Raw genomic sequence first — 27,565 nt, 5'->3', positions numbered from 1 at the left:
GAGCTGTTGCTACACTTTCGTTGAAGCAAGATTCTGCACGAAATGGGCTTATGCGTTCCATCAGCCATTACTGTGGAACTCTAGGAACTTTCCAAGAATGTAAGGACAAAAAAAGAAAGCGTGCCAGCCCTCTCATTTAACATCATCATGAAGAACAATAATAAATAATGATAGTAATAAGCAATGAAAGAACAATAACAGAAAATCTTTAAACATAAAGCTTGGCAGTTTCCAGTAAAGGAATCCATCGGAGATCCCAGGACTGTGCTAGGTAGGTGAAGGGTCTGATTGTGAAAGAGAGTCTTAATATGCCCCTATTTAGAATATCCCTAGATGTTCAGCAAATATTTTATATTTTTAAACCCATAAAGATAGGCTGGTCAATTGAGCAATGTTGTATGTTTTAAAACCAATGAATCAATTAATTCCCTAAATCCAAATCAAGTTTATTAGGCAACTAATTACACATTATATCCCCAAAGAAAATTTACAGCCAAACAAATTTGCAGCCAAACCTTTACAATAATAAATCATATAGGAGTGCCAAAGTCCATAGACCAAAAATAGCCGTATAGGCTTGCCTCAGTTGGAAGGCTTTCATCGCAAATTTGGCTGTATTAAACATAGACTTAATTGTGTTATACAACAAAGATTTGATTTTATCCACATCGTTATGAGTTGTTTGCAACTCTAATCTTTTCTTTAGCTATTTTTCCCTTAGGACACAATCCTATGGGGTGCCCAGAACCCTCCAAACTCATTGGATCATGACCATGCCAGAGGGCAGGAGAATTTGGAGGTGCTCTTCTCATCTGAAGCATACTTAGATGACCAATTTCACCCATCCATGTCCAGTGTTTTGGAGTGGGAAGGAAAGACCATGAGGTGGTTTCCAGGATACGTCACACCCTGATGGTGCTGATGGTCCTCACCTCCCCACACCAGGAACACCCCCAAAGACCTTTTGGGTCACCTTTATGACCTCAGAGAAGCAGCTTGTGCAGTTCTGCAGCGGCTGTGAATGCAGTGGGCGGAGTGACCAACTATAAGGTCAGGGTGATTTGCCAGTCCCGTAGCTGTAGCTCTGTCTAGCAGCCAGAGGACTGTGCTATCTAATAATCATTTTTACAGTATATTGTATAAAGTGTGGTGTCCTTTACCATCTTGACAATTGTCCTCTCAGTATCTCAGCCATGTGACACCACAGTCACATGCAGCAAAAAGAAAAGATAAGAGATTTTTAAAATCACTCTTGTGAACTTTGTTCTTCCTGTCTCTCCTCTCCTACCACTATATTCAGAATAAATATTCAGAAGCAACTGGTTTAGTTTATTCCAAAAATAGCTGTAATTCATCAAGCTTGGGTGAAGGCTTTCCTCTCTGATCAGAACACAATTGTTAACATTTCTGTAGTCCGTGGTGATAACTTACTTTAGTCCTCAATGGATCATCAAAGCTTGGGATATGCAGAAAGATCTCAATGTCCAGATCTGCTGATAAATTTAATTAGTAGTGAGATCAAGAGCAGTGAAAGGGTAATTATGGCAATGTCTCAGTTTATTCTGTGCATGGTGTCTTGCAGTAATAAATGGCATTTCCTGGCTTTTTAACAAGAACATAAGATCCCTACTGGATCAGAGCAAGGGTCCATCGAGTGCATCTCTCTGTTCACACAGTGGCCTGCCCATTTCCCCCAGCATCCACAAATAGGATATGTGTGCCAAGTTTCACCATAACTGGTGTGCATGATCACAGGGTCTCTGATACTGGAGGTAGCACACAGCTTTTAAGACTGGAAGCCTTTGACAGCCTTTTCCTCCATGAACTTGCCCAGTCCCATTTTAGAGCCATCCAGGTGGGTGACCACGATAACATCTCATGGAAGTGAATTCCATAACTGTGTGCTGTGTTCAAAGTTCTTCCTTTGATGTGTTCTTCTACCAAACCGCTTCATGGGATCACTCTGGGTTCTAGCATTAGAAGTATCTATGACTTCCTCTCCCACATTAATAATTCTGCTGAACTCTGTCAGGGTTTCTCACCCCTTTTTGTAAGCTAAAGAAGCTCAGCTGCGATAAACCTTCATCACCAGGAGGTTCCTCCAACCTCCTGATCATTGCAGTTGCCCTGCTCTGCAGGTGTGTGGATCGGAACCATACACAATATTCTGAGCACAGTCACAGCATAGATTGGTATAAAGGGATTATGATCTTGGCTATTTGAATTCTATTTCTAAGCATTCCTAAATGGAGTTGTTGTTGTTTTATTTAGTCCTGTTGCCTGCTTCTGTTGTGTAGCCCATAACTGATCCACAAGAGGACTTCCCTTATTCTATGACTGCTAAGCTTGCTCAGGGAATTTGTTGAAGGATTTTGCCAAATGCCTTTTTGAAGTTCTTCAGAACGACTCTATGCTCTTGTCTATTAGAACTCTCAAAGGGATCTACAAGATTAGTGAAATGGGATTTACCTTTGTAGAAGCCATATTGATTATTTTTAGCAGGGGTTCTCTTTCTATAGGCTTGCTTTCTGTATCTTCATTAATGCTTTCATCTAGTTTTTCTAGAACTCACTTTAAGCTAACTAACTGTGATTCCCTGGATCCCACTCACCATACCCTGTATCCCATTTTAAAAATCGGTGTTCCCTTGGCAAATTTCCAGACCTCTGCCACAGAGGCTAACCGTAGGGACATGTTTCATATTTTTGTAAAAAGGTCAGCAATTCCAACCTGTGTTCTTTAAGAGCTCTAGGATGGATACTATCTGGGCCTGATGATATACTGTTTGTCAATGACAGTGAGCATTTCATTTTTTGTCAAAAGTATCTTCCTTAATTGCTTTGCCTCCTTCTTGAACGTGTAAGTTCAGGAATTGGTAACGCTTCAATATTATCTGCTGTGAAGACAGATGAAAATAATTCATTCAGCTTCTCTGCAACCTCCTTATCCTCCTTTAGTATGCCTTTAATTCCATCATTTAATAACCACCTCTCTAGCTGATACATTTAAATACTTTTGAGGAGCTTATAACTAACAACATCAAGCTCAAAAGTGACCACTTGCTGATATATTAGGGAATTTGTCTTGTTTTTGTTACATGCCGTCAAGTTATCTCTGACTTATGGTGATCCTTTGGAACCTCCTCCAAAATGTAAGACTGTGACTTCTTTTATGGAATCAGCCAATTTTGTAGCTCCTGTACTATTTCTTCTTTCATCTCTGAATTACCCTAGCATTTTTGTGCTCTCCAGTGAGTCTTGCCTTATCCTGATATGCCTGTTTTGTCATTTTTGCTTCTAGGGAAAGTTCTGGATTGCTTTGATGCAGGGCCCACTTATTCATCTTTCTGTAGTTCCAGAGTATTTGCAAAGCTCTCCTCCAGCACCGTGTTTTGGAGGCATTAGTTTTCTTCCTGTTTTCTTCACTGTCCAGCTTTCATACCCATAAAACTGATCAGGAATACAGTAGTGGGTATAATCCTGATCTTGGTCTCCAGTGAAATGTCCTTTTACATAATTATCTTTTACAGCATAATCTTCCAAATACTTCAGAGGTTCTGAGGTATTTAAAAATGTTGTTGCAGGCACAACATATGTACTCTTCAAGAAAAGGATTAGCGAAGAAAAAAACAAGAACAACAAACTGCAGTTCAAAATCTTACCAAATAGCTAAGTCAGCAATGATCAGCAGGAACTATTTGAAGATGAGTTACAAAGTATGTGTGGATAAAGAACCCAGTTTAGGTTAAGAAAGAAATGAGTTATATGTGAGATGAATGCTTGCAGTGCTGGGAAAATATTAACCCACTGCAGCCAGGGATCAATCATTTGAGCAGGTTTTCTGAATTGGTTGCATGTAACAAAGGTTGCGGAGTATTTGCAGGTGGGGGAGAGGAAAGTATGTGACATACAGAAATCCTGCTATGAATAAAGTGCTTTGCTGCTGATGCTATACCAAGTGGCATGGAATAGCTTTTAATACCCTCCCCCTGTAAATGTTTTATTATTTTGTAAATTCATACAAGCAAGAATACAAACTACACATGAGAGTAAAATTGGGAAATTTAACATTTGCTATATATGTATAACATTTTATGAATCATCCTGACATACCTATAAACAGTTATGCTTTCAGTTTCTGATTTTCATTAATATTTCTTCTAAACTTGGACCTAGGTACTGGGTTGTTCTTGATCTGTAGTGTTTGCGTTGATTTATGTTATAAAGGAAAACAAAATTTGTTCCCCTATAACATTTCTCTGCTTTCTAAGGCATTGTTTCCCCTAGTGTGTATGTTCACTGCAGCTTTCCTTGTAAACCATCCAGAGACTTCTTTTAGTAGTGGATGGCATAGAAAAAGATCTAAATAAATAAACAAATAAATAAAGAGACATTGAAGGAGGAGTAAATTAGTAAACTTAATTGGAGAAGGTCCTACAGATGTTTTGGAGTTCTCCTCTCCCACTATGGTTAGTCATCAGGAGCATTGGAAGTTCCCAGCCAGAAGATCCAGAGGGCATCTAGCCCAGAATAGGCACCATAAAATCAAGACGTTCCTACAAGGATCAGCTGTGATGGAAGAACTGCAGGGAGGGGAGGAATAAAAGGGAGCTATTTTCTCAGCAGAGTCAGTAAAGTGGTGTTGCCTCCCATTTATCCCTCCATGCTAGCTTGATGCAGTGGCTGCTGCCGCCAGGTGACAACACCCGGCCTAATTTTTGGACTCCACTGTTCTTCTCCAAGCTTGGTCAGAGCTTTGATGAAGGTCAGTGGCCACAGATCCACTGTCTAGGGAACTCTCATGATTGCCCTGTTAAAATTGTTCTTACCCAGCTGGAATTGGTTCCTTTCCTCCTCCTCTTTCTTTTTCTGCTTTTTTTTTCAAATTAGCTTGAATAATTTGTATGGCTATTTTGTGCACATCTCTTAAACACACTTGTATCCAATTCTCAAACTACATGTGCTTCTGCATGCTATTTTTCAAATATATTCAGTTTTTGAAAGTGATTTGCCTCCAAAATGAATCATGTTTGTTTACACTTTTCCATCATAGACACATTTTTGTGTGCAATTTTCTGTAATGTTTACCTCTTACATGCATTCATTTTTAATCTGCAAACTGCACAGCAGTTTTCTGAGAAATGTGAATCTTGCTGTATAACTTTGTTCATCCTTATGCAGTGTTTGGAACAGTAAACTGAATGAACTGACCAAACTTCTCACCCATTCCCAGGGTTCCCAAGGATTTTACTCATAAATGCGACCGAGTTCGGGAGTGAACTGTGAAGTGACGATGTCTGCAGATGGCACCAAATTACTCGGGAGGGCCAGAACTGAAGCTCCATAGGGATGTGCGATGCCGGAAATTTTGTTCTCTTTGTGATCTGGTTGAATTCTGCAGTGTGTTTTCATACTGGTAAGTGGCAGCAGAGTATAGTGGCAGCAGAGTATAGCTGGTTCAGTCCCACCTAACCCTCCAATTCTGGAAATAATAAGCACCTGTTGGGGGAATTCTTCCATTTGCTTTCTCCTAGTAGCAGAATCTTAAATTTGTGCAATTTGGGTGGTTAGTTTAATTTTTGGGTGGGGGTAATGATCCACAAGTGCATGATCACTCATCCTTCTGTCCACTGCATTCTTGTGTAGAGGCGTATTCCCCTTTTGTCAATATCTTCATCAAGTTCATCCTCTCTCAAGCTACATCCTTTAACTCAACACAGTTGCATTTGCACTTGTCAGTTCCATGCTTCACTTCCCCTGCAGGAAATTAGTTTGGGGGAATTGACAGGTTCCTTGACAAGCAGGGAATGTAGCAAAAGGGAGTAATCTGGCGAGAGGATTAAATTGGCAAGGAAAGGGGGGAATACATCTCTGCTGAGTACCTAGTGGGGAGGCAGACTTGGAATCATTTGCACAAGATGTCCAATAAGTTACAAAAGATGCTGATTGTGCAAATGTGAAGATCCACTGCTCCCAACAAATATAATTTGCACAAACAGTTGCCTTCAGAGAAACTCCAGAATCTAAATATTGGTTTCTTGCTACAGATGGAATCAAGGGTAGATGGAACAAAACCCACACAACTGAACCAGAGAAATCTGTCACGTTTTCATCCCCCAAACAGCTTTTGCAGGCTAAAACACTATGCAAAAAGCTTCCAAAGCATCTGCCCCAACCAGGTGAATGGGCCACGAAATAGCAAATGAGATTTCAGTGCCCATAAGCTGAAAATGCTGCAGATTAAGGCAAACCAATAAAACCAATATGTTTTCCAGGTTATATACTTGAATGAGCCTGATCCCATACAAGTTTGCAGATGATGCTTATTTTATAGTTACTTATGTTCAGACTGCATCAGGGATAAACAACCTGGCACTCTTAAGTTGACTTGTAGTTCAACTTACCCAAGTCCCAGACAGGATAGACACTGCTCATGGATTATGGGAATTGCCGTCCAAAACTTTTGGAGGGTTTGGCATTGCCTATGCTTGGAGTAGACCATTTGTGCTTTACTTCTGCCCTGTCTTTTTCTGACAAGCCTGCCCCTTGACCTGTGCCAAGCCTGGGTAATGAGTGACAGATTTCGGTGTATATGTTAATTTGACATTTAAGTACTTAGGGAACTTAGATCCTTAAGCCAGGCCCCCTATGGGGAATCTAGGTTGAGAGGTGATAGCCCGGTCTGCATAATCAGCAGGCAGTTAACAAGCCATGATAGTGCGTTGTGTCATGGAAGCTTGGACGGGATCACTTTGCCAGGATTTTGGCTGCTCTGGGGCCCTATGTGGTGGCCAGGTGTGATAACCCACCTCAGTATTGGCAGGGTTGGTCCCAGACTCTGCCAGAGTGTCTGCAGGAGTCCTGCAGGAAGAGCTACCTAAGAGCAAGCTCTTCCTTCCAGAACTGGCTGTAGTGGTGCCTGCATCCTGCCTCACTGTCTCAGCTCAGCAACCCAGGTCTTCCTGGGTGTGGTTCACCTTACCTGGACCTGCTGCATTTGGTTCCTGCCTTGCTGTGTTGCCTCAGCAATGCAGGTTTTCCTGCTAGCTGTGGTTCAGCTCTTGTATCTTGCCTGACCCTGGCTGTCTATCATGCCTGGCTATATATCTTTCCTTGCTGTATATCCTGCTTCAAGGTACCTGCACATCTGTTTGTCTTGTTGGTTCTCAGCGATTGGCTTGAGTAACATCCATGTTTTGTCCTGATACATACTCCTTGTTCCTGACTGCAACTTGAACCTTGCTACTGGACTCTGGAGTCTATCTTGCCTTGAGTTCTGTTGTACTGGTCCTGATGCCTCCGTCTTGTATCCTACCACCCACATCCTTCACCCTTAAAGGCTTTTTGCTGTGGGTAGAAGCAAACACAAGTTGCTGACTGCCTGTGCAGGGTGCAAATGTGAACAGTGGCTTCACTGATATTCAAATGTAGAACACCTACTCAAATACCCTGCATGCCCCGCCCTTCTACCTTGGCATCTCCTTTGCGACTGCTTCTCTTCCCAGAAAATATTACTGTTCTGTGAACACAGAAAGTGGGAGATAAACATTTTTGCTTTTGAGCTGCTACCAATGGTGCAGACCCATAATAGTTCTGGTCAGAAATACCGAAGTCTTACAGAGTTAAATGAATGCATAAAGGAAGGCAAAACAAACACAACTGTTTCCTACAATTAAATGACCGCTATGCTCTTGAATGCCTGCCCTTTCTCAGCTGTGGGCAAACTGAAATATGCCATTATATCCTTTTGGTGCTTGCTGTGTGAATGTAACTCTTGCTAGAAATGAAAGAGGTTCTTTTTTTTTTTCCTAAGGAGGGTAAAACATGTTGTAAAGTAGGCCAACAGCTTCATTTATGCATCTGCTGTGTGATATTTCCTGCAGTTACTCTGTAATAAGATGCTAAGAGGGGGCTGGTTCTGTGCTACAAACAATAGGATTCTTTCTTGAAAGGTACCTTGTTAGCATTCCTCCTACTCCCCCCCCCCCCCGCTTTTCTTGGCTGTAGCATGTTTAAGCTATCACAACGTCCATGGCATTGACAGTTTTCACACTAATAAATGGTCCAAAGGCTTTGGAAAGTCTTGGTGCTGATTTAAGAGTTACGGTGAATATAGCACTCTTTCGTTTCACTGTTACCGTTTCCTTGGATACAGAACATTTTGCATACAGGATGCTACAGGATGCTTCCTTGCTATAATCATTCCAATAAGTTGGGGCTTTGGAAGAGAAAGCCCGGGGGCGAAGGCTGATGAGTGCTTTGTATGTTCATCACCGGAGAGGATAACGGGAGGAGAAGAGTCTTAACTTTGTCAATTAACCTGTGCAGTTTGCTTTTGAGTCGAGAGCAGGCTGCGGTGGGAGCTACTGTGGAAATCTTGGATTTGCTTGGGAATATACCTGAGCGGTGGCTGGTGCTACAGAATTTGACTTGCTCTCAAGGTGAACGGGAAGATTAAATAGTTATGTAAGGCTTTTCACTAGCTAAATATTTGTGTAAGGGTTCTCTATTAGTTCTAGAAAAATTAGTATACAACAGTAAGTTATCTCGAATTATGCTGATGACAGTGATGGATGGTAACAGCAATGGCTGAGAAATTAAAGGATGGTTGGAGGTTACGTGGGAAGGTGAGCAATAAGTTACGCAGACTGTTCAGAAGCTTCTGAGAAATTTTGCTCATCACGTGGGACAAAGAAAGTTCTCTCTTACCAAGTCAGATAATTAGTCCATTGCCTAGACTTGGTTTCTGTGAGTTTTGAATTGTAGCACTCATACTTCCTAGCCAAAGATGATGGGAGTTGTTCTCCAAAACATCTGGGAGATACCAGGCTGTCTAGCCTGGTTATGCTAACTAGCAGCAGATCTCCAGAGACTGAGGAGAATGTTCCTGCTCAGCTCTACCTAGAAATGCCAGTGGACCTGCAGGCTACTGCCATCAATTCATCTCTACCTTATGGTGACCCTAGGAATTAATGACCTCCAAAGTGTCCTGTCCTTGGCAGCCCTGCTCACCTCTTGCAGGTGCAAGGTTGTGGCTTTCCTTATGAAATCAGTCCATCTCATGAAGGCAGTCCACTTCATCTGCCTTCAAATTTCCTTATTGTCTTCTCCAGTGATAGACAAATATAAATATGATGGTGAACCAAAGCAGAAGAGGAACACCTTTGCTCTTTGTTTGTTTGTTTTAAGAAACTCCTAACTGAATGGCTGAGGTGGGCCATTTTTGAATGGAAATCCATTGTTTGGTGGCACAATGTGTCCATTGATAGCCTAGTTTTGGACCTTCTTCAGTATTGCCCTTGAGGACAGAAGGGCAGGGTCTCACGGAACGTATGGATGGAATTATTCTGGCTATTGGGTGAAATAAAAATGCAGTGAATAAATTCATGTAGAGACACAGGAATGTTATGGGGAAAATAGCATGCCACACAAGGAATCAGGTAGAACAGAGGTAACTGGAGATGGTATTTCTCATGAGGCACAATTTTATATGTTGTGCTTTAAGGCAGAAATACTTATTTTGTTAACGGAGGTAGTAACTTTCCTATGTAATCATCTCAAAGCTGCCCTCTCCAATCAGGTTTCTAAATAATATTCACGGTGTTAGCATTCATACATGGAACTGAAAGCACAAGCGATTCTACTTAACATTTTAAAACTTAGTTTCAAGATGGTAACTTGGCAAAGGCAATTGATAAACAAGTACTAGCTCCACTATTGTCTTTATATATCAAAAAAAAAAATCACACTGAGGAAGACTTTTTGAGGCTCTTGTATAAATACTTTTCTTTCAGACAAGCAATATATTTCCGAGTTCATTTAATAAAATAAAGTCTTTGTCTCAGAAGCACACAAACCACAGAAAATACTACAATATCATTTGGACATAAATTCCTGGGACAGGTGCAAAATGGAGCTCTTTGCAGCCGTCTTGGCTTTATTGAAATTCTGTTCATAAAGCTTTCAGCTTTCGAATGCCAAAAGCTGTTTCAAGCTTCTTTTTAGAAAGTGACATATAGAAATGTATTATGCCCACAGCAATTATTTTTCTCAGACACAAGAGTTTGCTTCTGTAAGGGAAGAATGTTACTCAATAAAGGTTTTTAATGCTGCAAATTTGATTTTTTTTAAATGAAAAATATCCTTTAAAGTTCTCATGGAGGCTGAGTTTGCATTTATCTGGCCTCGCCCAGCCAAGTCAGCTTACCAGTAGGCATGGCATCTGAAAGTGCTAGATAGACTTCTGTCTCGAAGTATGGCAGGCTGGGTAATGCTGGGGAATTCCTGATGTTTTCTGTCTGAACATGCACAGAATTTCACCCTAACTTTATATTGCAAGCCCGTGATACGCAATTGTTGGGCTATTTCATCACAGAACCAAACCAGTGTTAAATTGTGTGATCTGCACACTCATCTCTATCCTCACTTACTAGTGAGAATTTTGTTTCAGGAGGTTTTGATGAGAATTTACTAGAATTCAGAGAAGTACGGTACTTGAAATGAAAGAAGTGGAGAATGAAGCAGGGAAAGGTGGGAAGAATCAAAATAACAAATTTGCCAGTGTGTACTCAGCACTTTGTTTTGCTCTGAAATGTCTCCCTCTGGATTCAACTCTCTTTTTTCAGTCTGATTCACCCTCTCTAACAGCTGCATGGAAGGTAGATGCAACATGGTCCGCTTCTAGGTTGCCATGAAAATTTGGGTTTTGCTTGCAAAACATCCTTGCGTGCCTGTTCAAGGCCCCAAATGGGACAGCAAGCTGAAAAATGCTTTCAATTCCTTCACATGTGCTCCCATTTGATCTGTGCAGTGTTCCACGTTGAATTTTATGTAAATTCCCTGATTTGCAGATATTTTTCGCAGCCAAACGAAATCTGCATTTCAGCCTATGGGGGACAGTTGTGCAAATTTCACTCCTGAATTTGTGCAGAGCAAGCAGAGATGCCAAACCTGAACAGGAATTGAAGCAGGATGACGCTCAAAGCATCCTAGAGTTTTCAAACACTGCTTGCTCACGCATCCTTTTCTTCCTCATGCTGGAATGGCTGCACTTTTTGCATTTGGAAGTGTGAGAGTTTTGTTGTAGTTCAAAAGAAGGTTTATAGGAATTTTCCACAGTTTGTAAGAATTTATCAGAATTCACCCCTTCCTTCATATTTGGGAGACTAAGAACACTTACAAATGAATATGGGAGGAAAGTGACAGATTCTGTAGCTCTTATTATGCAAAAAGTGTGATAAGGATATTTTTAAACGTGAGGTACGTTGCTTTAGAAATAGTTTAAACTTGAGGTATGTTGCTTTAGAAATAGTTCTTTTAGCTTACACAGCCCACACATTCACACCAATAGGCTTTCAGGATAGTAATGTTCTTGTTACTAAGAATAGGAAAAAGGAGATTTGAAGCAAGCAAATAAAAATGAAGAATGTGTAAGGATCATAGGAAATAGTACCACGTACAGTCACAGTTAGAAGTGTGAATAGCCTAATGCAAATAAAAATGGCATTGCACAGTGCACAGTGTGGAGAAGACAGGGTCAGGTGAGTGATAGGTATAGAGGATCCTATAGATAGGTATGGAGAATCCTAAAACATTGGGGAGTGATGTCCAAAGGAATTGAGAGAGAGAGTAACTAGCAACTGGGAGGTTGCACATGGGTTGCCCAGGTTGGAACAGCACAGGGTGACTCCTGGAGGTAGTGGAATGAATCTGATTTGTAGTATTAGAGAACTGAAAAAGAGAGAAAGGGAAAAAGGGGGTTGGTGATAATTGGTACTCAGACTGGCTTATCATCAGCCAGTCCTGGTCTTCTAAGAATTTGTCTCTCTTGGTAAGAGCAACTTTAAAGCAAAGGGCCTTCATTCTTCTGTATGGTTGAAAGTTAGAAAAGCTCCAAGACTATAAGAAGCACATCCTGGGAAGACATGTTGCCCCTCTCAACAGCACTGAAATGCCTGGAAGGATTGCTCCAAAGGGGCTAAAACCTTGCCTATTATTATTTATTTATTTATTTAGGAAACGTCTATGCCCCCCCATTCGCCGAAGCCTTGGGGCGGCTCACAGACATAAATAAACTTCGTTAAAATAATATAAATTAACAGTATAAATTAAGTCACCCTGGCCAAAGAATAAAATAAATAAATATTATTAACAGTTAAAATGACATTTGAATAAAAAGGTCTTTGCCTGGCGCCGAAAAACAAATAACAATGGCGCAAGGCAGACCTCTCTGGGGAGCGCATTCCATAGATTGGGCACCACTGCAGAGAAAGCCCTCCTCTGAGTACTCACCCTCCTAATTTCCTTCACGGAGGGTTCCCGGAGAAGGGCCTCTCCTGCAGATCTCAGGGAGCGGGCGGGCATATATGGACGTAAGCGCTCCTTCAGGTAACCAGGACCCAAGCCGTTTAGGGCTTTATAGGTCATCACCAACACCTTGAATTGGGCCCAGACTTCAGTGGGAAGCCAGTGAAGCTGACGGAGGACTGGAGTCATGTGAACATAATGCCCAGTCCCCATCGGCAGCCTGGCAACTCTGTTCCTTGCCTGGCAGCCTATCCTTGGTAGAAAATAAGGGAAATGTCTAGATTTGCACAGAATGAGTGAGACTAACTAATGTGGGTGTTAGGGAATTTTGGTTCACTTTTTAATCCGATCCTATGTCACACCTCTGCTTTTTTGTCACAATTCTCTAATCAAAACATGCATGCAAAACTGTGTGCATTGGGCAAAATGGTGCACAAAAGGGTGTATATTGGGGGAATTGTGTACAACATATGTGCATTGGAGAAATAGTGTACAAACGCATATTTATCAGGGGATAGTAGAAACACTTTGGGGAAGTGCCACTGAAGCGGCTATTGACTGAACAGAGCAGCAGATGAAGGTTTCTCCTGGCAGAAATTTCATGTACGTAACACCAGGAAAAAAAGTGCTTCTGGAAACATGGGTTTGGTATCAGAGTAATGGACACTGGTTGGAGTGGGTAAGAAATCAGTGTGCTAGGTGAATCAGAGGTGAATACAGATGAGGGTTTGGGTATTCCACAAAGGTGGAATGCACTGTGGATTTAGGATACATGGAGTCTCTTCTAGGTTTACGGGAACATCACAATATATTGAGTTATTCCAATGTCAAAGTTGGGAAGGGATTTGAAATTCTACAGTCTTTCTCCATGTTGTCACTTGACTCTTTGAAATTTACAGTTATCGATTTAGAGAGCCTGGTCTTGAAACTTGAAATGCCACCATTTCAATGTTTTAATGAGAGAGATTAAAAAATGCTGCCCTGGATCCTTAGAGTGGGAATCACCTAAACTCCCAGCAAGTCAAGGATGGAAGCTCAATATATTAACCTCCATCTATGAAAATGTATATGTATTAGCAAACTTTTTATGGGCAGCAACTGAAAAATTAAGTTTCTGTCCTTGAATACATGAAGCAGCCTTATTCTGAATTACACCATCAGTCTGTTTACTCCACTGTGATTTAGCTCTCTGGGCAGTGGCTCTCAGTGATCTCAAAGGAGGGTTTGAACTGGAGAATCTGAGGACCTTAAAGTCATGCAATTTTTCTGCAGTCATAATGTTTGCTTTTGTAATGTTCAGCCACAATCCTGCTCTTGCTCTTTTTTTTCACTTTCTGTCACTAATATGCTATCAGCTGCATCTCTTCAGTTATTAATGTATATTATGCCAATTTTCACAGTTTCTTTCTCTGATTCTAAGCAAGCTTTCCTTATGTTATTGGTACAGACTGAACAGATGGGAAGATAAAATACACCCTTGCCTATGGAAAACCATTCTGCTTCTCCACATTCTTTCTTTCTGGTCCAGGATACCATCCATGGCTTGTTATGACCCACACTGTCAAAGGCTCTAGTATATAGGTGTAGTCTTGAATAACAGTTATGTCGATAGGTTTTCCAAGAATTCTGATTTCTGTGAGTTGGCCTCAGCATCGGAACCACTCCGGTTCCTCTAAGTTTGTCATTTCCACAGTAAAGCACTTAATCTTTGTTTGACTGAGAATGTCCCATTCCAGGCAACGTTACTTCATTCCTACTGGGTACTGCAGTGTTTTACCTGTCCATATCTTGCTTTATGGTTTCTAGTGTACTTTGATTCATGCTTCTCACATTCCATCTTCCAAAAAGTGGGTTGTCCAACATTGACTTTTCTTTTGTATCTATGCATGTCAACTGCTACATTTCCTTTTGGCTTGATTTAATTGTACCATTGGTGACAGTGCTATTCATACTTGTCCTTTGCTCTTCCCCAGTAGTTTGTTGAATACTTATTTAACCTTCTGGCACTCCCTGTTGATTCATTTTGGATAGTTCGTTTTCAAAGTAAGAAGGTTCAGAAGTTGTTCACCATTGTCTTCTTCTGCATATTACTTACTTGAGCATCACTGCTGTTGTCTGTGGAAGATTCTCCATCTGCATCACCCTCAATTACCATAGCTACCCTGTATCTGCCCTCTGGGAGTTTTCTCACTCCTATTGCCATTAGAGATACACATTCTTTTATGCTCATGTGACTGTTACTCATGAAGGATGTACACACAGCTTGTTCTGGTGTCCCCACTTGGGCCATTCTGCCTTGATTGACCCTTCTAAGAGACTAGCCTTCTGGGACATTTTGGCCACCTGGTGGAACTGTTCTTGGTCTCTCTCCGTTTCAGACCCCCTCACCACATTAAGGCATGCATCCAAGAGGAGCTTCTCAGCCCAGTGAACCTGAAAAATCAAACTCAGAATGCCACATGCAAGTGAATCAGTTTACTCCCTATACTACATTAATGTATAAGTCAGAATTATCCTGATTTCACTCTTCTCTGATTTATGCAGTTTTCAGACGAAAAAGCATAGCAAAATGTTCATTGCAATGTGTAATTTATAACAGAATGAGATAAAATTAAGATAAAAATGAGTCTTTATCAGCAAATGTGTATAGAACTGCATGTTCTTGTGGAACAGAACAGATTTATATGAAACAGACGTAGACCAAACATAGGTTGATTCATCCGTAGTTAGATAAATGCAACCACTCAGTGGCTATTAAGATGGAAGGAGAAAAGATAGAGAGTTGTGCAGAGCACTGAGATAGGAAGTTGAGAGGAACCATTTAAATGCCCCATACAGTTCCTGATGGTTGTCAAACTGGGCAACTTCTGATGTTTCCCAGACAGTGAAGAACCTTCTTTGCTTTGTGTAACTTCATTTTATAGCACCCTCCAGTAGCCACAGAGGGTTTGTTGCCAATAGCCAGTAGTATACTTTTTAAAAATTAGTACTTACGGTAAATTTCAACAACAGACGTGAAAACAAATGTAACTACATGGATTCAAATATGTGAATATCAATTGATATGTGTGAAATGTGTATCCATAATACATGCACCTCTGTGCATATGTACACATGTTCTCACAGAGAGATGAAAATCCATGCATAAAAGAAAACAATATGCAGAAACTTACATACCAAATATCCATCTATGTATCCGCTTGTGAGTGGTGTCAGTTCTTCACTCATTTAAACATTGGAAGTGTAATTCGTTCATCAGTCCAGTGCAGTGTAAGAGGTATTGTAATATCAGAGGCCATGGAGTTGATGTGTCATCTGTCTACCTCCAGGAAACAAGTAGGTAGTTTAAGAAGATGTGTTCTTTCGTAACTATGTATTGCCCTTTCTGATTGATGTTGCATCTGGCAATAGTATATTTTCCCATTACCAGGTGCACCCACATTAGACAAATCTATAGGGATGATTGTAAGAGTCATGATAAATATGGCATGCATAAATATAGAATAAAAATGGTTATACTTGGCCATTGAGTGTACGCTCCAAGATTGAGGGTGTGAGTTGCTCTTAGTGGAAACATTCAAGGAATTTTCAAGGGATTTTTTTCAGGATAGTTGTTCTTGCTCATGGTTCCTATGCATCAAACTTATGGGCTCTGTGCCTGTTGACAGGATAATTTCCAAGCTAGACTCATTCTGGTAGGAACCCTTCCATGCCCACCCCCTGGCATATGTAGGAGAGGTTCTTTTTCCCAGTTCATTTGAGACCAACATTGTGGCCCTGGAACCAAGGGGAAGCCAGTGAATAGCTGTGCTATACCAGATGGATATGGAACTGTAAGGAAGGCATGGTACCCACCCCAGCTGGCACTGATGTGATGTTAGTGGGTTGGTTGTGTGAATGCACAGATGGCCACCCGAAGAACAATAGATACAGGTAAGCAACCTAACCTTCTGCAGAGATTTCATTGGGTTTGGTACCCAGCGGTCCAAGAGTCAGGAAGTGGCCAGTCCTCCTTTCACAGTAGTCTGTATAAAAGCTTATGCAGCACTGTGTGATAGGCAGATGTTGCAGCAGTCCTTGCGCAAGAGGTTGTGCAAGTGGAGGAACAGATTTGCATTGAATTTCACTGTCCCCACACAATGATTTAATGTAATAAATGTGTCCTGTGTGTGAAAGATGCCTTTGGAGCTAACCCAACCATTCAGTTTAGACAAACTATGTCTTGCCATTATGATAATTGGCAATCTTGGGTGTTTGTGCTGCTTTCCCCCCTTCCTTCTTAATTCACATGTAACAGCAGAAGGTTTGGATCCCTCCCTTCTCATTTATATCAAGCCATAGTTTCCAATCCTGGCTTGAGTGCAGATCATGTTTTGCACGAACTCTTGTTTACTGTCTACCAGGAGGCAGAGAGTAAACCTCAGGCTGAATCCCTTTCAGCCTAAGAGTTGACTCTCTTTCATCTTGAAAGCCTTATTTCATTAATGGGCAGGACCAAATGCAGACAGGATCAGGGCCTACGATCAAAGGAGTGAAGCCATATTATTAAAAATGTCTCATATCTTCATTTCAAGCTCGTAGTGCAAGCATTTCAGCCTTTGAGAAGGGAAAAATAACTGTAATAGCCAGAAAACTCTCAAATGATTAGCAGTTGGTACTCTGGGAAACTCCGGGCATCCCTGCTGTGTATGGATGAGTTGCGAAGCATGGTTTACTGCAGTGTAAAAGGGAATGCATTCAGCCTGTTCCTTTTATGCACAAAAGGAGAGGGAAGGGAAGAGGATGCTTGTGCATCCACTGCTTGTTCTGATAGCATCAGACCTTGGTTTGTTTGTTGTTGCATCATAATTGAGGCAATATGTTGGAGCAGGTGGTCCTTCTCCAAATCTGAAAATGGGCTTACATTTTCTTGTCACGTAGTGTCAAGCTGGTGGTTGATGTTCCTTCCCTCTTCTGCTTGCATGCATTTACTGTACCCATTGGTAAAGTTACACGTTGCAGATATACTGAGACAAGAAGATAGCTCTAAATTTCATCAGTATGGTAATGAAGTATTTGTCTTGGACTTGGGAAATTTGCATTTACAAGGTGAATGACTGCACAGCTTTCTTAGTTCTTCAAGAAACTAGTGTCTCTTGTCAAAGATTACTTGAATTCTAACCAAAGTCACCTTGGCTGGTACTGTGCATATTTGGTGCTTGGCTTCCATGATCAATTGATACTTTAAAAAAAGGAAGAAAGAATACTCATGCCCCACCCCCATCAAACAAAACCAATATGATTCTAAGTAGTTCTCTGCTTGGATGTTTCAAAACCACACACAAGTAATCACATTCCTAATCTTCCACTTCAAAACTTAAAGTTTGGTTGAGTTGAGTTTTCGTTTCTGAATTAGAAATGTTTATGAAATGAACTTTGTTCATTTATGCTCAGTTCCTTTGTAACTGGTTTCTTATCACATTACATTTCCTGCCTGCAAAACATGACATGGCTCTTTAAAATAAATATCCAACAAGGAACAGACCGTGCAGAAAACATAAATGGCTCTTGTTTCTTGCAGGGATCCAGTTGACTAGCTGTCCAGCTGAGAATTTTATTTATAGGTTAAACCTAGTGTTCAATGCCTGAAGCATTTTATGGTAACCTTTGGCCACTCTAAGAATGGGCATCTGTGCTTTTGTGTGGCATTTGTGACAGAAAACTGGACACACATTCTATTTGCCATAGAAATGCTACAGAAAATGGCCTGTGATTGATTATTTTTTTGCCTACCATAACATTAGCAGCAGTTGACAGTATGAATTGTTGGGGATTGTATTGGGGATCTCCACCTGACTGTTTCATATCCTTAGCAACTACAGAGGATGCTACATAATAGTCCTGGACCATGATTCCACAGAAGGAACAGGGAGGAAATCTGTCATCATAGGTAGTTTACAATCCCAGCATCCTTGGGATTTATAGGAATATAGGTACATAGGAGAAACCATGCTGGATCAGACCAATAGTCCGTCCAGTAAGATTTCCTCCACCCAAGTGGCTCACAACTTGTACATGCAGGCATGCCTCTTCCGACAGTGGAGGTAGCACACCGAATGGTAGCCATTGACAGCTGCCTTCTTCATGAGTTGTCCAGCTCACTTTTATCTAAATTAGAGGCCCTTCCTACTTCCTGTGACAGTGAATTCCACAGTTTCACTATGCATTTTGTGAAGAAGTGTTTCCTTTTATCTGTTCTATGCCTTCCAATCACTTCGTGGTTTCAGTGTTATGGGAGAGGGGGACCTTTGTCCTAATTTGCCTAATTTGTGTCTCTCATTGCTCACCTTTCGTCCAAGCTAGTCGGTCACAGTTGTTGTAGCCACTCCTCACAGGGGACTTTGCTCCAGCCCCTTCCTCACTGCACTTATCTGCACTTTTCCCAATTCAGCAGTGTCCTTTTAAAGGTAAGACAACCAGAACTATACACAGTATTCTGAGTGCAGTTGCAGAATCTTGGCAGTTTTGTTTTTATTTCCTAGTTATGCCTAACATAGACTTAAGTGTTTCTCCAAATCTGAGGCTTGGGTGGGCGTAAATAAGGGTTGCAACATGTGGTGTGCAGATTCCCAAGCAGCTGAAGGCACGAAAGCAACTGATAGTCAGTTGCAAATGGTGGATTGCATATGTGTTTCTCATACGATTTGGCAGGGTTTAAAGGTAAGCCAAGGTAGGGTGGGAAAGTAACCCTCAGAAGTAAGAATGAGAACACTAGCCAAGATAATCTAGAATTGAACTGTTGGCTAGCCTACGGAAAGTGTTTCCTATTATCATTTCTTTCTGCTCAGAGTGGGACAAAGTGAAGCCTTTGCAAAATAGGCAGGTAAATACTGCTTAAAGTTGCTCCCATAGGCTGCATGGAAGGCTAAAGGAGCTGATCTGATGCAGGCAATGGTTTCTCCTGGACACTTGAATATGGGTATAACAGTCAGGGCATTAAACAAACCCATTTGCTGTGCCCCAATTCAAGATCTGTGCAATTAGATATTCCAGTAGCTACTTAGTGGGGGAGCAATTTCACTTGTTAATTAGAATAAAAAATGAAACTCTTGGGTATTGACTTGCTTGATCATGGCTAGGTTTGCTTATGTTGCTCTAGCTGGTTTTATAATATTTTTAAATATCTTTTGTTACCATATTTTAACATTTCTTTTGAAGTGGTATAAGCTGGCTGGGATTTTTATTTTTATTTTATTTTTTTTGCCAGAGCAGCTACAAATCACTGAGATAGACATATGATAGACAAATGCACATCTGTGCAAATACTAGATTGTGTCCAGTGATCTTTTTCTGCCACTAGGAAAAACCCAAGAGGGTACACATGGCATTCTTCTCCCTGCGGCCCCTTGATACAACCCCCCAAATTTTATTGGTGGAGTGGGGGACGCTCTGAAGCACCTTTGGACATGTGAGGAGGGCTGCAGAGGCAAGGAAGGAAAAGAAAGACCAGTGCAAGGATTGGGCCCATCCCAGTTGGGCCCATTATGATAAGATATCTGTGTGAATAGGTCAGTTGGATTTTGTCCATTCCAATGTAAATTCTCTTATGGAAGAGTTTTATCTTACCATAGAAGAACGAACATTCACACAAACAACAACCTACAATATGATATTCTACATTACTTTATTGAGTTAAGACAGCCACACTTTTGAGTTAAGACAGCCACATTTTTCCAAGAGGGTAAGACCTCAACCAAAGGTCTCAAATTAACAGAAAAGGGCATTTGACTAAACATTATGGAGACTTTGTTTTAGTACAAGCTTACCAACAATTGAGGACGCTGCACCAGAATGCACTAAACTTGATGCAGAGATGGCCACCAATTTGGAATGCTATGGCAATGGTTTTCTTGCATCTGCAGCAGGTTGAATGAAAGAATCTTTTAAAGGACCTTCCAAATAAAATTCTATGATCCCTGAAAAATCTCTTTTATTGCAGCCCTTGCCATGTCTGCTTGGCATAACACCTCCTCTTATCACTTTCCCTGATGCACCCAGAAGATGGGTCTTGCAACTGCTTACTCACTTGGTTCCCAAGTTTCCAGGGGCCAGTGCAAGGTAAAACAAGAGAGTAATGCACGGAAGTAAACATTCTGAAAAAGCTGTGCCCTGATAAAACACCCATGAGAGTCGATCAGGTATTATTGATTAATGTGCTGTGCAGTTGTGGAATATAAACTCTGAGGTTGGAGCTAAGGCACTCTGTTGGGAGTGTTATAAGATCATTGCAATGAATCGATTTCCACTTGTACTTAAAACCTGCAGTAGACTTATAGAATAGTCTGAAAGGACGAGTCTGGCCTGAAATTTTTCCATAAAAATTGTGCACAAAATGCCCTTTTCCTTTCTGTCTTTTGTACTGTACCCTATCTTGATGTCTTATAGCCAGGCTAAATTCCTGCCGTTCTGCCTTTACATGTGTGTGTCCATATTCTGTAACAATGGATATTCTTATAAGTGAAATCCATTAACTTGTTATATGTAACAAGAAGATTCATGATCTGAGCTTCAGAAGACTGTCAGGCGCTACTAGGAAACAAGGTGCTTTGTAACAAGTAACTCATCTCATGCTTTCTTTTTGATTTTCTCAGTCTAGCATACTTTCATAAATGAAGCAAAAAGTCATACTCTCTTAGTGAGAATTTGATCCTACTTTTGCAAAAGAAACCTGCCCAAACCAAAGCAAAACTTCCTAAAAAGTAATTTCTGTGCTAGCAAAATATGTGCCATCCTTTCCCAAAAATTCGCAGCAGAATCTCAACTGCTATGATGATGTGTATAAAAACATCCTGAAGTAGTGTCACTTCCAAGGACTGTAGGTGATTAAATTGGTGGGCAGTGTGTTGGTAGGTAATTAAATTAGTGGGCTGCCTGCTGGTAAAAATAGATCGGGATGTACCTGTGCAGGGGTAGACCCAGTATGCAGTATGGTGTGGTTTCTGCAGCTTCCCAAGCTGGTGGGGTTTGCTGAACATACACTGATGCCTTGCCCGAACATACATTGTAGGGACCTCTGACACAGGGCTGCAGTGTGCTTGGATCTTTCCAAAAGAAATTTCTGAAGCCCAGGAAAACCAGTGGAAAGTTATTGGTCATGTTTTGGCACAATTGCAACATTGTTCTAAGTCCAGTTCTCTATTTTCTCCATAGACATGATTGGAAAGTGTTCATGATATGAGAATAAATACAGGGATCATTTGGAGCAAGGAAGCAGTAGCTGGGGCAGGTTCTCACTTCTTTCTTAAATCTTTTCCCATTGCACCTGAATTTCAGGAAGCCCATTCCAGTGGCATCCCAACCAGAGGATTTTGTCAAATGGTAGAGCTGGCCTTTGGCAAATCTAGACAGCATACTAAAAAGCAGAGACATCACCCTGCCAACAAAAGTGCGTATAGTCTAGGCTATGGTTTTCCCAGTTGCAACATATGGCTTTGAAAGCTGGACCATAAGGAAGGCTTAGTGCCGAAGAATTTAGGCTTTTGAATTGTGGTGCTGGAGGAGACTCCTGAGAATCCCTTGCACTGCAAGGAAATCAAACCAGTCACTCCTAGAGGAGATCAACCCTGACTGCTCTTTAGAAGGCCAGATACTGAAGAGGAAACTCAAATACTTTGGCCACCTAATGAGGAGGAAGGACTCCCTGGAGAAGAGCCTAATGCTGGGAATGATTGACGGCAGAAGGAGAAGGGGATGGCAGAGGATGAGGTGGCTAGATGGAGTCCCTGAAGCAGTTGGTGTAAGCTTAAGTGGACTCCAGGGGACGGTGGAGGACAGGAAGGCCTGGAGGAATGTTGTCCATGGGGTCGTAATGGGTCGGGCATGACTTTGTGACTAACATAACATAACATAGAGCTGGCCTAAACAAGTTGTTGCCTACCTAGCTGAAATGGAGTACGCCATCCATTGACAACCTATCCGTTTTGGCAACCTACCAGCACTCAGATGTGCTTTTGTTGTCTGCCTGGGGCTGAAAATTCTAGGCTGATTTTTGTAAAGCACCTGACTGGCCAGGCTGAATTGCATGGTTGATCTGTGGTTAGAGTTTTGGAATATTTGTGGAATGGGATAGAATGTCGGGGTGAGTTTTGTACGTGCAGTGCAGAAACATCATTCAACCTTTGCAATGCAAGGTTTCTGAGTAACCTGCCATCATCTTTTCCTTTCTTTTTTCTTTTTTAGGATGAAAGAATGATGTGATGGAGATAAATATGGGCCATTGGTCAGGTCCTTTGGCCCCTGCATCTGGCCTCGTCTTCCTGCTTGTTCAGCTTTTTTCTAGTGTGTGTCATGGCCTTCATGGGACAGCACCGCTTGGCTTCCACTTTACACATTCCTTGTACAATGCCACCGTGTATGAAAACTCTGCAGCACGGACCTATCTGAACAGTCCAAGTAGAATGGGCATCATCCTGGCAGACTTCTCTTGGGATATCAAGTATAGGATAGTGTCTGGCGATGATGAAGGTTTTTTCAAAGCAGAGGAAGTTGTAATAGCTGATTTCTGTTTTCTTAGGATAAGAACTAAAGGTGGGAATTCTGCCATATTGAATCGAGAAATCCAGGACAACTATTTATTGATCATTAAAGGTTCTGTCCGTGGCGAAGACTTGGAAGCATGGGCAAAAGTGAATGTACAGGTTTTAGATATGAACGATTTACGACCTTTGTTTTCGCCCACTACCTACTCCGTTACAATAGCAGAAAGCACTCCTTTAAGGACTAGCATTGCACAAGTTACAGCAACAGATGCTGACATTGGATCTAATGGTGAATTCTATTATTACTTCAAAAACAAAGTTGACCTCTTTTCTGTCCATCCAACTAGTGGCGTTATCTCCTTAAGTGGCCGGTTAAATTATGATGAGAAAAACCGGTATGACCTTGAAGTTCTGGCTGTGGACCGTGGGATGAAACTCTATGGGAACAACGGAGTAAGCAGCACTGCCAAACTTTACATACATATTGAACGTATAAATGAACATGCCCCGACTATCAATGTGGTAACCCACGTTCCATTCGCTTTGGACAAAGAGCCTACATATGCTATTATTAATGTTGATGATCTCGATGAAGGTGCTAATGGTGAGATCGAATCACTTTCTATTGTTGCTGGAGATCCCTTGGAACAGTTCCAGTTGACTAAAGAGGGCAGATGGATGAACGAGTACAAAATCAAAGAGAGAAAGCCTATTGATTGGGAGAATTTTCCATATGGTTTCAATCTTACCCTCCAAGCAAAAGATAAGGGTTCTCCTCAAAAGTTTTCAGCTGTGAAGCTGGTCCATATTGGCAGTCCCAAGAAAGAAAGCAGCCCAGTAAAGTTCGAAAAGGACACATACGATGTAGCCATTAATGAATTTTCTCCTCCTGGAGTGGTTGTTGCTCTAGTTAAGCTAACCCCAGAAACCCATGGGGAAATATATAAATTATCTCCTAGTGAGGATGCTGGATATTTCAAGATTAACCCCAGGACAGGGCTGATTACCACAGCACGCCCTTTAAAAATCATTGACAAGGAATTTTATGATTTAGAAGTAGTGAACAAAGAAGAGGATTTAAAAGCACATGTTACTGTCAGGATAGAAGATGCCAATGATCACATTCCAGAGTTCACACAACCTTCATACAGTGCCTATGTGAATGAAAGCGTCCCTGTGGGCACTAGCATTTTATTAGTTTCTGCCTATGATAAGGACCGGGGAGAAAATGGCTATATCACGTACAGCATCGCTAGTCTAAATTCACTTCCCTTTTCCATCAACCAGTTTACTGGGGTTGTTACCACCTCTGAAGAACTGGATTTTGAGTCTTCCCCAGAGAGCTACAGGTTTATTGTTAGGGCTTCAGACTGGGGCTCTCCTTACCGCCATGAGAGTGAGGTTAATGTCACAATATACATAGGCAATGTAAATGATAACAAGCCATTGTTTGAAAAGGTGGCTTGTCAGGGAGTGATTTCATCTGACTTCCCTGTTGGTGGGCACATCACAGCTGTGTCTGCTATAGACATTGACGAGATGGAGCTTGTGAAGTACAAGATCATTTCTGGGAATGAACTGGGTTTCTTCTACCTGAACCCAGACTCAGGGGTTCTACAGCTGAAAAAGTCCCTGTCAAGTGCAGGAATCAAGAACAATAATTTTGGACTCAGGATCACGGCAACGGATGGGGAAAATTTTGCTGACTCCATGTTTGTCAATATTTCTGTGGTACATGGAAAGGTGTCTTCCAAGACTTTTAGCTGCAGAGAAACTAGGGTTGCCCAGAGACTGGCGGAGAAGTTGCTAAAGAAAGCAAAAGCCAATGTGAAACTGAATTCCGAAGATGGCTTCCTGGATTTTTATTCTGTGAACAGGCAGGCCCCACATTTCGATAAGTCATTTCCTACTGATGTCTCAGTCAGAGAAGACCTTCCAGTTGGGGCCACTATATTTCGGATCAAAGCCTATGATTCTGATTCTGGCTTTAATGGGAAGGTGCTTTACACCATAGCAGATGGCAACATAGACAGCTGCTTCAAACTTGAAATGGAGACTGGGCTGCTTAAAGTCCTTATGCCCATGGACCGTGAGAAAACAGAGTTGTATCTCCTAAATATTACCATTTATGATTTAGGCAGTCCCCAGAAAGCCAGCTGGAGGTTACTCACCATAACTGTAGAGGATGCCAATGATAATAGGCCTGTCTTTTTGCAGGAAAGTTACTCAGTTAATATCTTGGAAAGTACAGGTATTGGTGTGGAGATTATCCAGCTAGAGGCCAGAGATAGAGATCTAGGGCCAAACGGGGAAGTGACTTACTCCATATTGACAGACACACAGCAGTTCACTATCAATAGCTCCACAGGAATAATCTACACAGCTGATCATTTAGACAGAGAATCAAAGGCAAATTATACATTGAAGATAGAGGCAAGAGACAGAGCAGAGAGTGGGCACCAGCAGTTTTCTGTTGTTGCTCTGAAGGTTTTTTTGGACGATGTCAATGATTGCTCTCCAGCTTTCATACCACCTAGCTATAGTGTGAAGGTGCTGGAAGATCTCCCAGTTGGTACTGTCATTGCTTGGCTTGAAACACAAGACTTAGATCTGGGACTTGGAGGACAAGTGCGGTATTCTCTGGTGAATGATTACAACGGGAGATTTGAAATAGACAAAGCAAGTGGTGCTATCCGCCTAAGTAAAGAACTGGACTATGAGAAGCAGCAGTTCTACAACCTAACAGTGCGAGCAAAGGATAAAGGGCGTCCAGTTTCACTATCTTCAGTTTCATTTGTAGAAGTTGAAGTCGTGGATGTGAACGAAAACCTCTACACCCCTTATTTTTCTGACTTTGCAGTCATTGGATCAGTAAAAGAAAATTCACGCATTGGAACAAGTGTTTTGCAAGTGAATGCGAAGGATGATGATACCGGCAGGGATGGTGAGATCCAGTACTCCATACGAGATGGCAGTGGACTTGGACGGTTTAACATAGATGAAGAAACCGGTAAGTTGTTCTTTTTATTCTTTGCAAAGCTTCATGAAAAGATACAACTTTGGCAGTGGAAGGTGATAAGCAGTTAAAGAGAACTTTGTGTCACAGAATATTCCAGAAGGATCTGAGATGCAGTGTGTAGGGTCTTCTATGCAAAGGCTAGAAGCTTCTAAGGCAAAGTAGGAGAGTGGGATGCCTGGTGTAGTCTGTGCTGTGGAAACCTGGTGGAGTGAAGAGCCAGTGTGATACAACTAGTTCTGAATATAAACTCTTAATAGGATGGACTGGGAAGGGTACTAGAGAAGGAGTTGGTTGAAAGAGAGCACAGTGTTGAGCAGACTGGAAACACTAAAGTGGCAAACCCTTCTAGAGAAGGGTCATGGAGGACACTGCCTGGCTTTGAGACCAGAATGCTCACAAAGACCTTGAGACGAAGAGCAAAATCAGGGAAGCCTTCAAAAGAGGAAGTGTTACAAGAGTGGGTGACTTCAGTCATTTCCACATTAACCGAATGAATGCATGTTCCATAGAACAGTTGGGCATGAAACCAGAGGAGAAGGGATCCTGGATTTAATCCTAAGTGGTATAGCCCAGGACCTAATAGGAGCTATCGGTGTTGTTGAGCCAGTTTAAAAGAGCAGCAACAATGCTATCAGATTTATTATGTATTTTACTTGGAAATGGCCAAGGAAATCCAATAAATTCACATTTGATTTCAGAAGAGCAAAATGAGTCATTTGGTAAAAGGGAACCTGAAAGGTGGAGGCAAGAGGGTGAAATCACTTCAGAAAGCTTGGGGGTTACTCAAAACAACAATAATAGAACCTTAGCTAGGTTAGTAAAGGTAGCACTAAGTCCAAGAGGTTATCAGTGAGTGAATGAGCAGCGTCAAGGAAGCTATTAGATCAAGGAAGGCTTTCTTCAGACAATGAAATTCTTGTGCAAATGAGGAAAACCAAGTGTTAACATGAATAAGGGATACAATAAGAGATGCAACCCCCCCCCACACACACACACACTTTGAGAAGTATATTGCTGACAACATCATGGACAACAATGAAAAAAAAAATCTTTAAATAAGTCAGAAGTAAGAAATCAACTGGGGAGGAAGTTGGTCTTTTGGGCAAGAAAGACATTAACGCAGCATAGAAGTAGGATAAAGAGACTGTATAAAAGTGAAATGAATAGGAAACTGCTGACCTTCTAACAAAAAATAGTTCCTAAAACCAGTCTGTACCAGAGACTGGAACATGTTCATGATAACACCAATATTTAAATGGAATCCAAGGGAATCCAGTAAATTAAAGGATAGTTAGCTTAATGCTTCTTCCAGGTAAATTGGTTGAAACTTTTATTAAATATGGAATCAGCTAGCAATTGGAGAGATGAGCCCTGCTGAAAAGGCATCATCCTGACTTCTGCAAAGGTAAGTCCTGTCTCACTAGCCTTGTTGAGTCCTTCGAGAGAGCTAGTAGATATATGAACAAGACCAGTCTTGAAGATGCTGTTTACTTTGACTTTGAAGGGGCTTTTGAGAAATTTCTTCAGCAAAGGACTCTGAGCAAATTCAGCAGTTGTGAAATAAAAGCAGAAGTCCTCTTATGGATCAGTAACTGGCTAATGAACAGAAAGTGGACTACAGGAATAAAGTGCAAATTACCCAAAAGGAAAATGCAGACCAGTGCTTTTCACCTATTTTATAAAGGATCTGAAATTAGGAGTGAGCAGTGAAGTGGCAAAGTCAT

At 41.4% G+C, this 27,565-nt stretch overlaps 1 protein-coding gene across 1 annotated transcript in view; it reads left to right on the top strand.

Annotated features, from left to right (window-relative positions):
- The first annotated feature begins 5,306 nt into the window (after window positions 1–5,306).
- The window catches only part of FAT3 (FAT atypical cadherin 3), a 399,679-nt gene continuing 377,420 nt past the window's right edge, over window positions 5,307–27,565 (top strand). The window contains exons 1-2 of the mRNA XM_044442719.1: window positions 5,307–5,415; window positions 22,524–25,832. Of these exons, the coding sequence (XP_044298654.1) occupies window positions 22,541–25,832 (3,292 nt within the window). The 5' untranslated portion in view covers window positions 5,307–5,415; window positions 22,524–22,540. The remainder of the gene's footprint in view (window positions 5,416–22,523; window positions 25,833–27,565) is intronic.

Source organism: Varanus komodoensis, unplaced genomic scaffold (assembly GCF_004798865.1).
Source record: "Varanus komodoensis strain SLA01 unplaced genomic scaffold, ASM479886v1 scaffold4, whole genome shotgun sequence".
Classification (NCBI taxonomy): domain Eukaryota; kingdom Metazoa; phylum Chordata; class Lepidosauria; order Squamata; family Varanidae; genus Varanus; species Varanus komodoensis.
The sequence above is the reverse complement of the archived record's forward strand: the minus strand, read 5'-3'. Positions and strand labels throughout refer to the sequence as shown.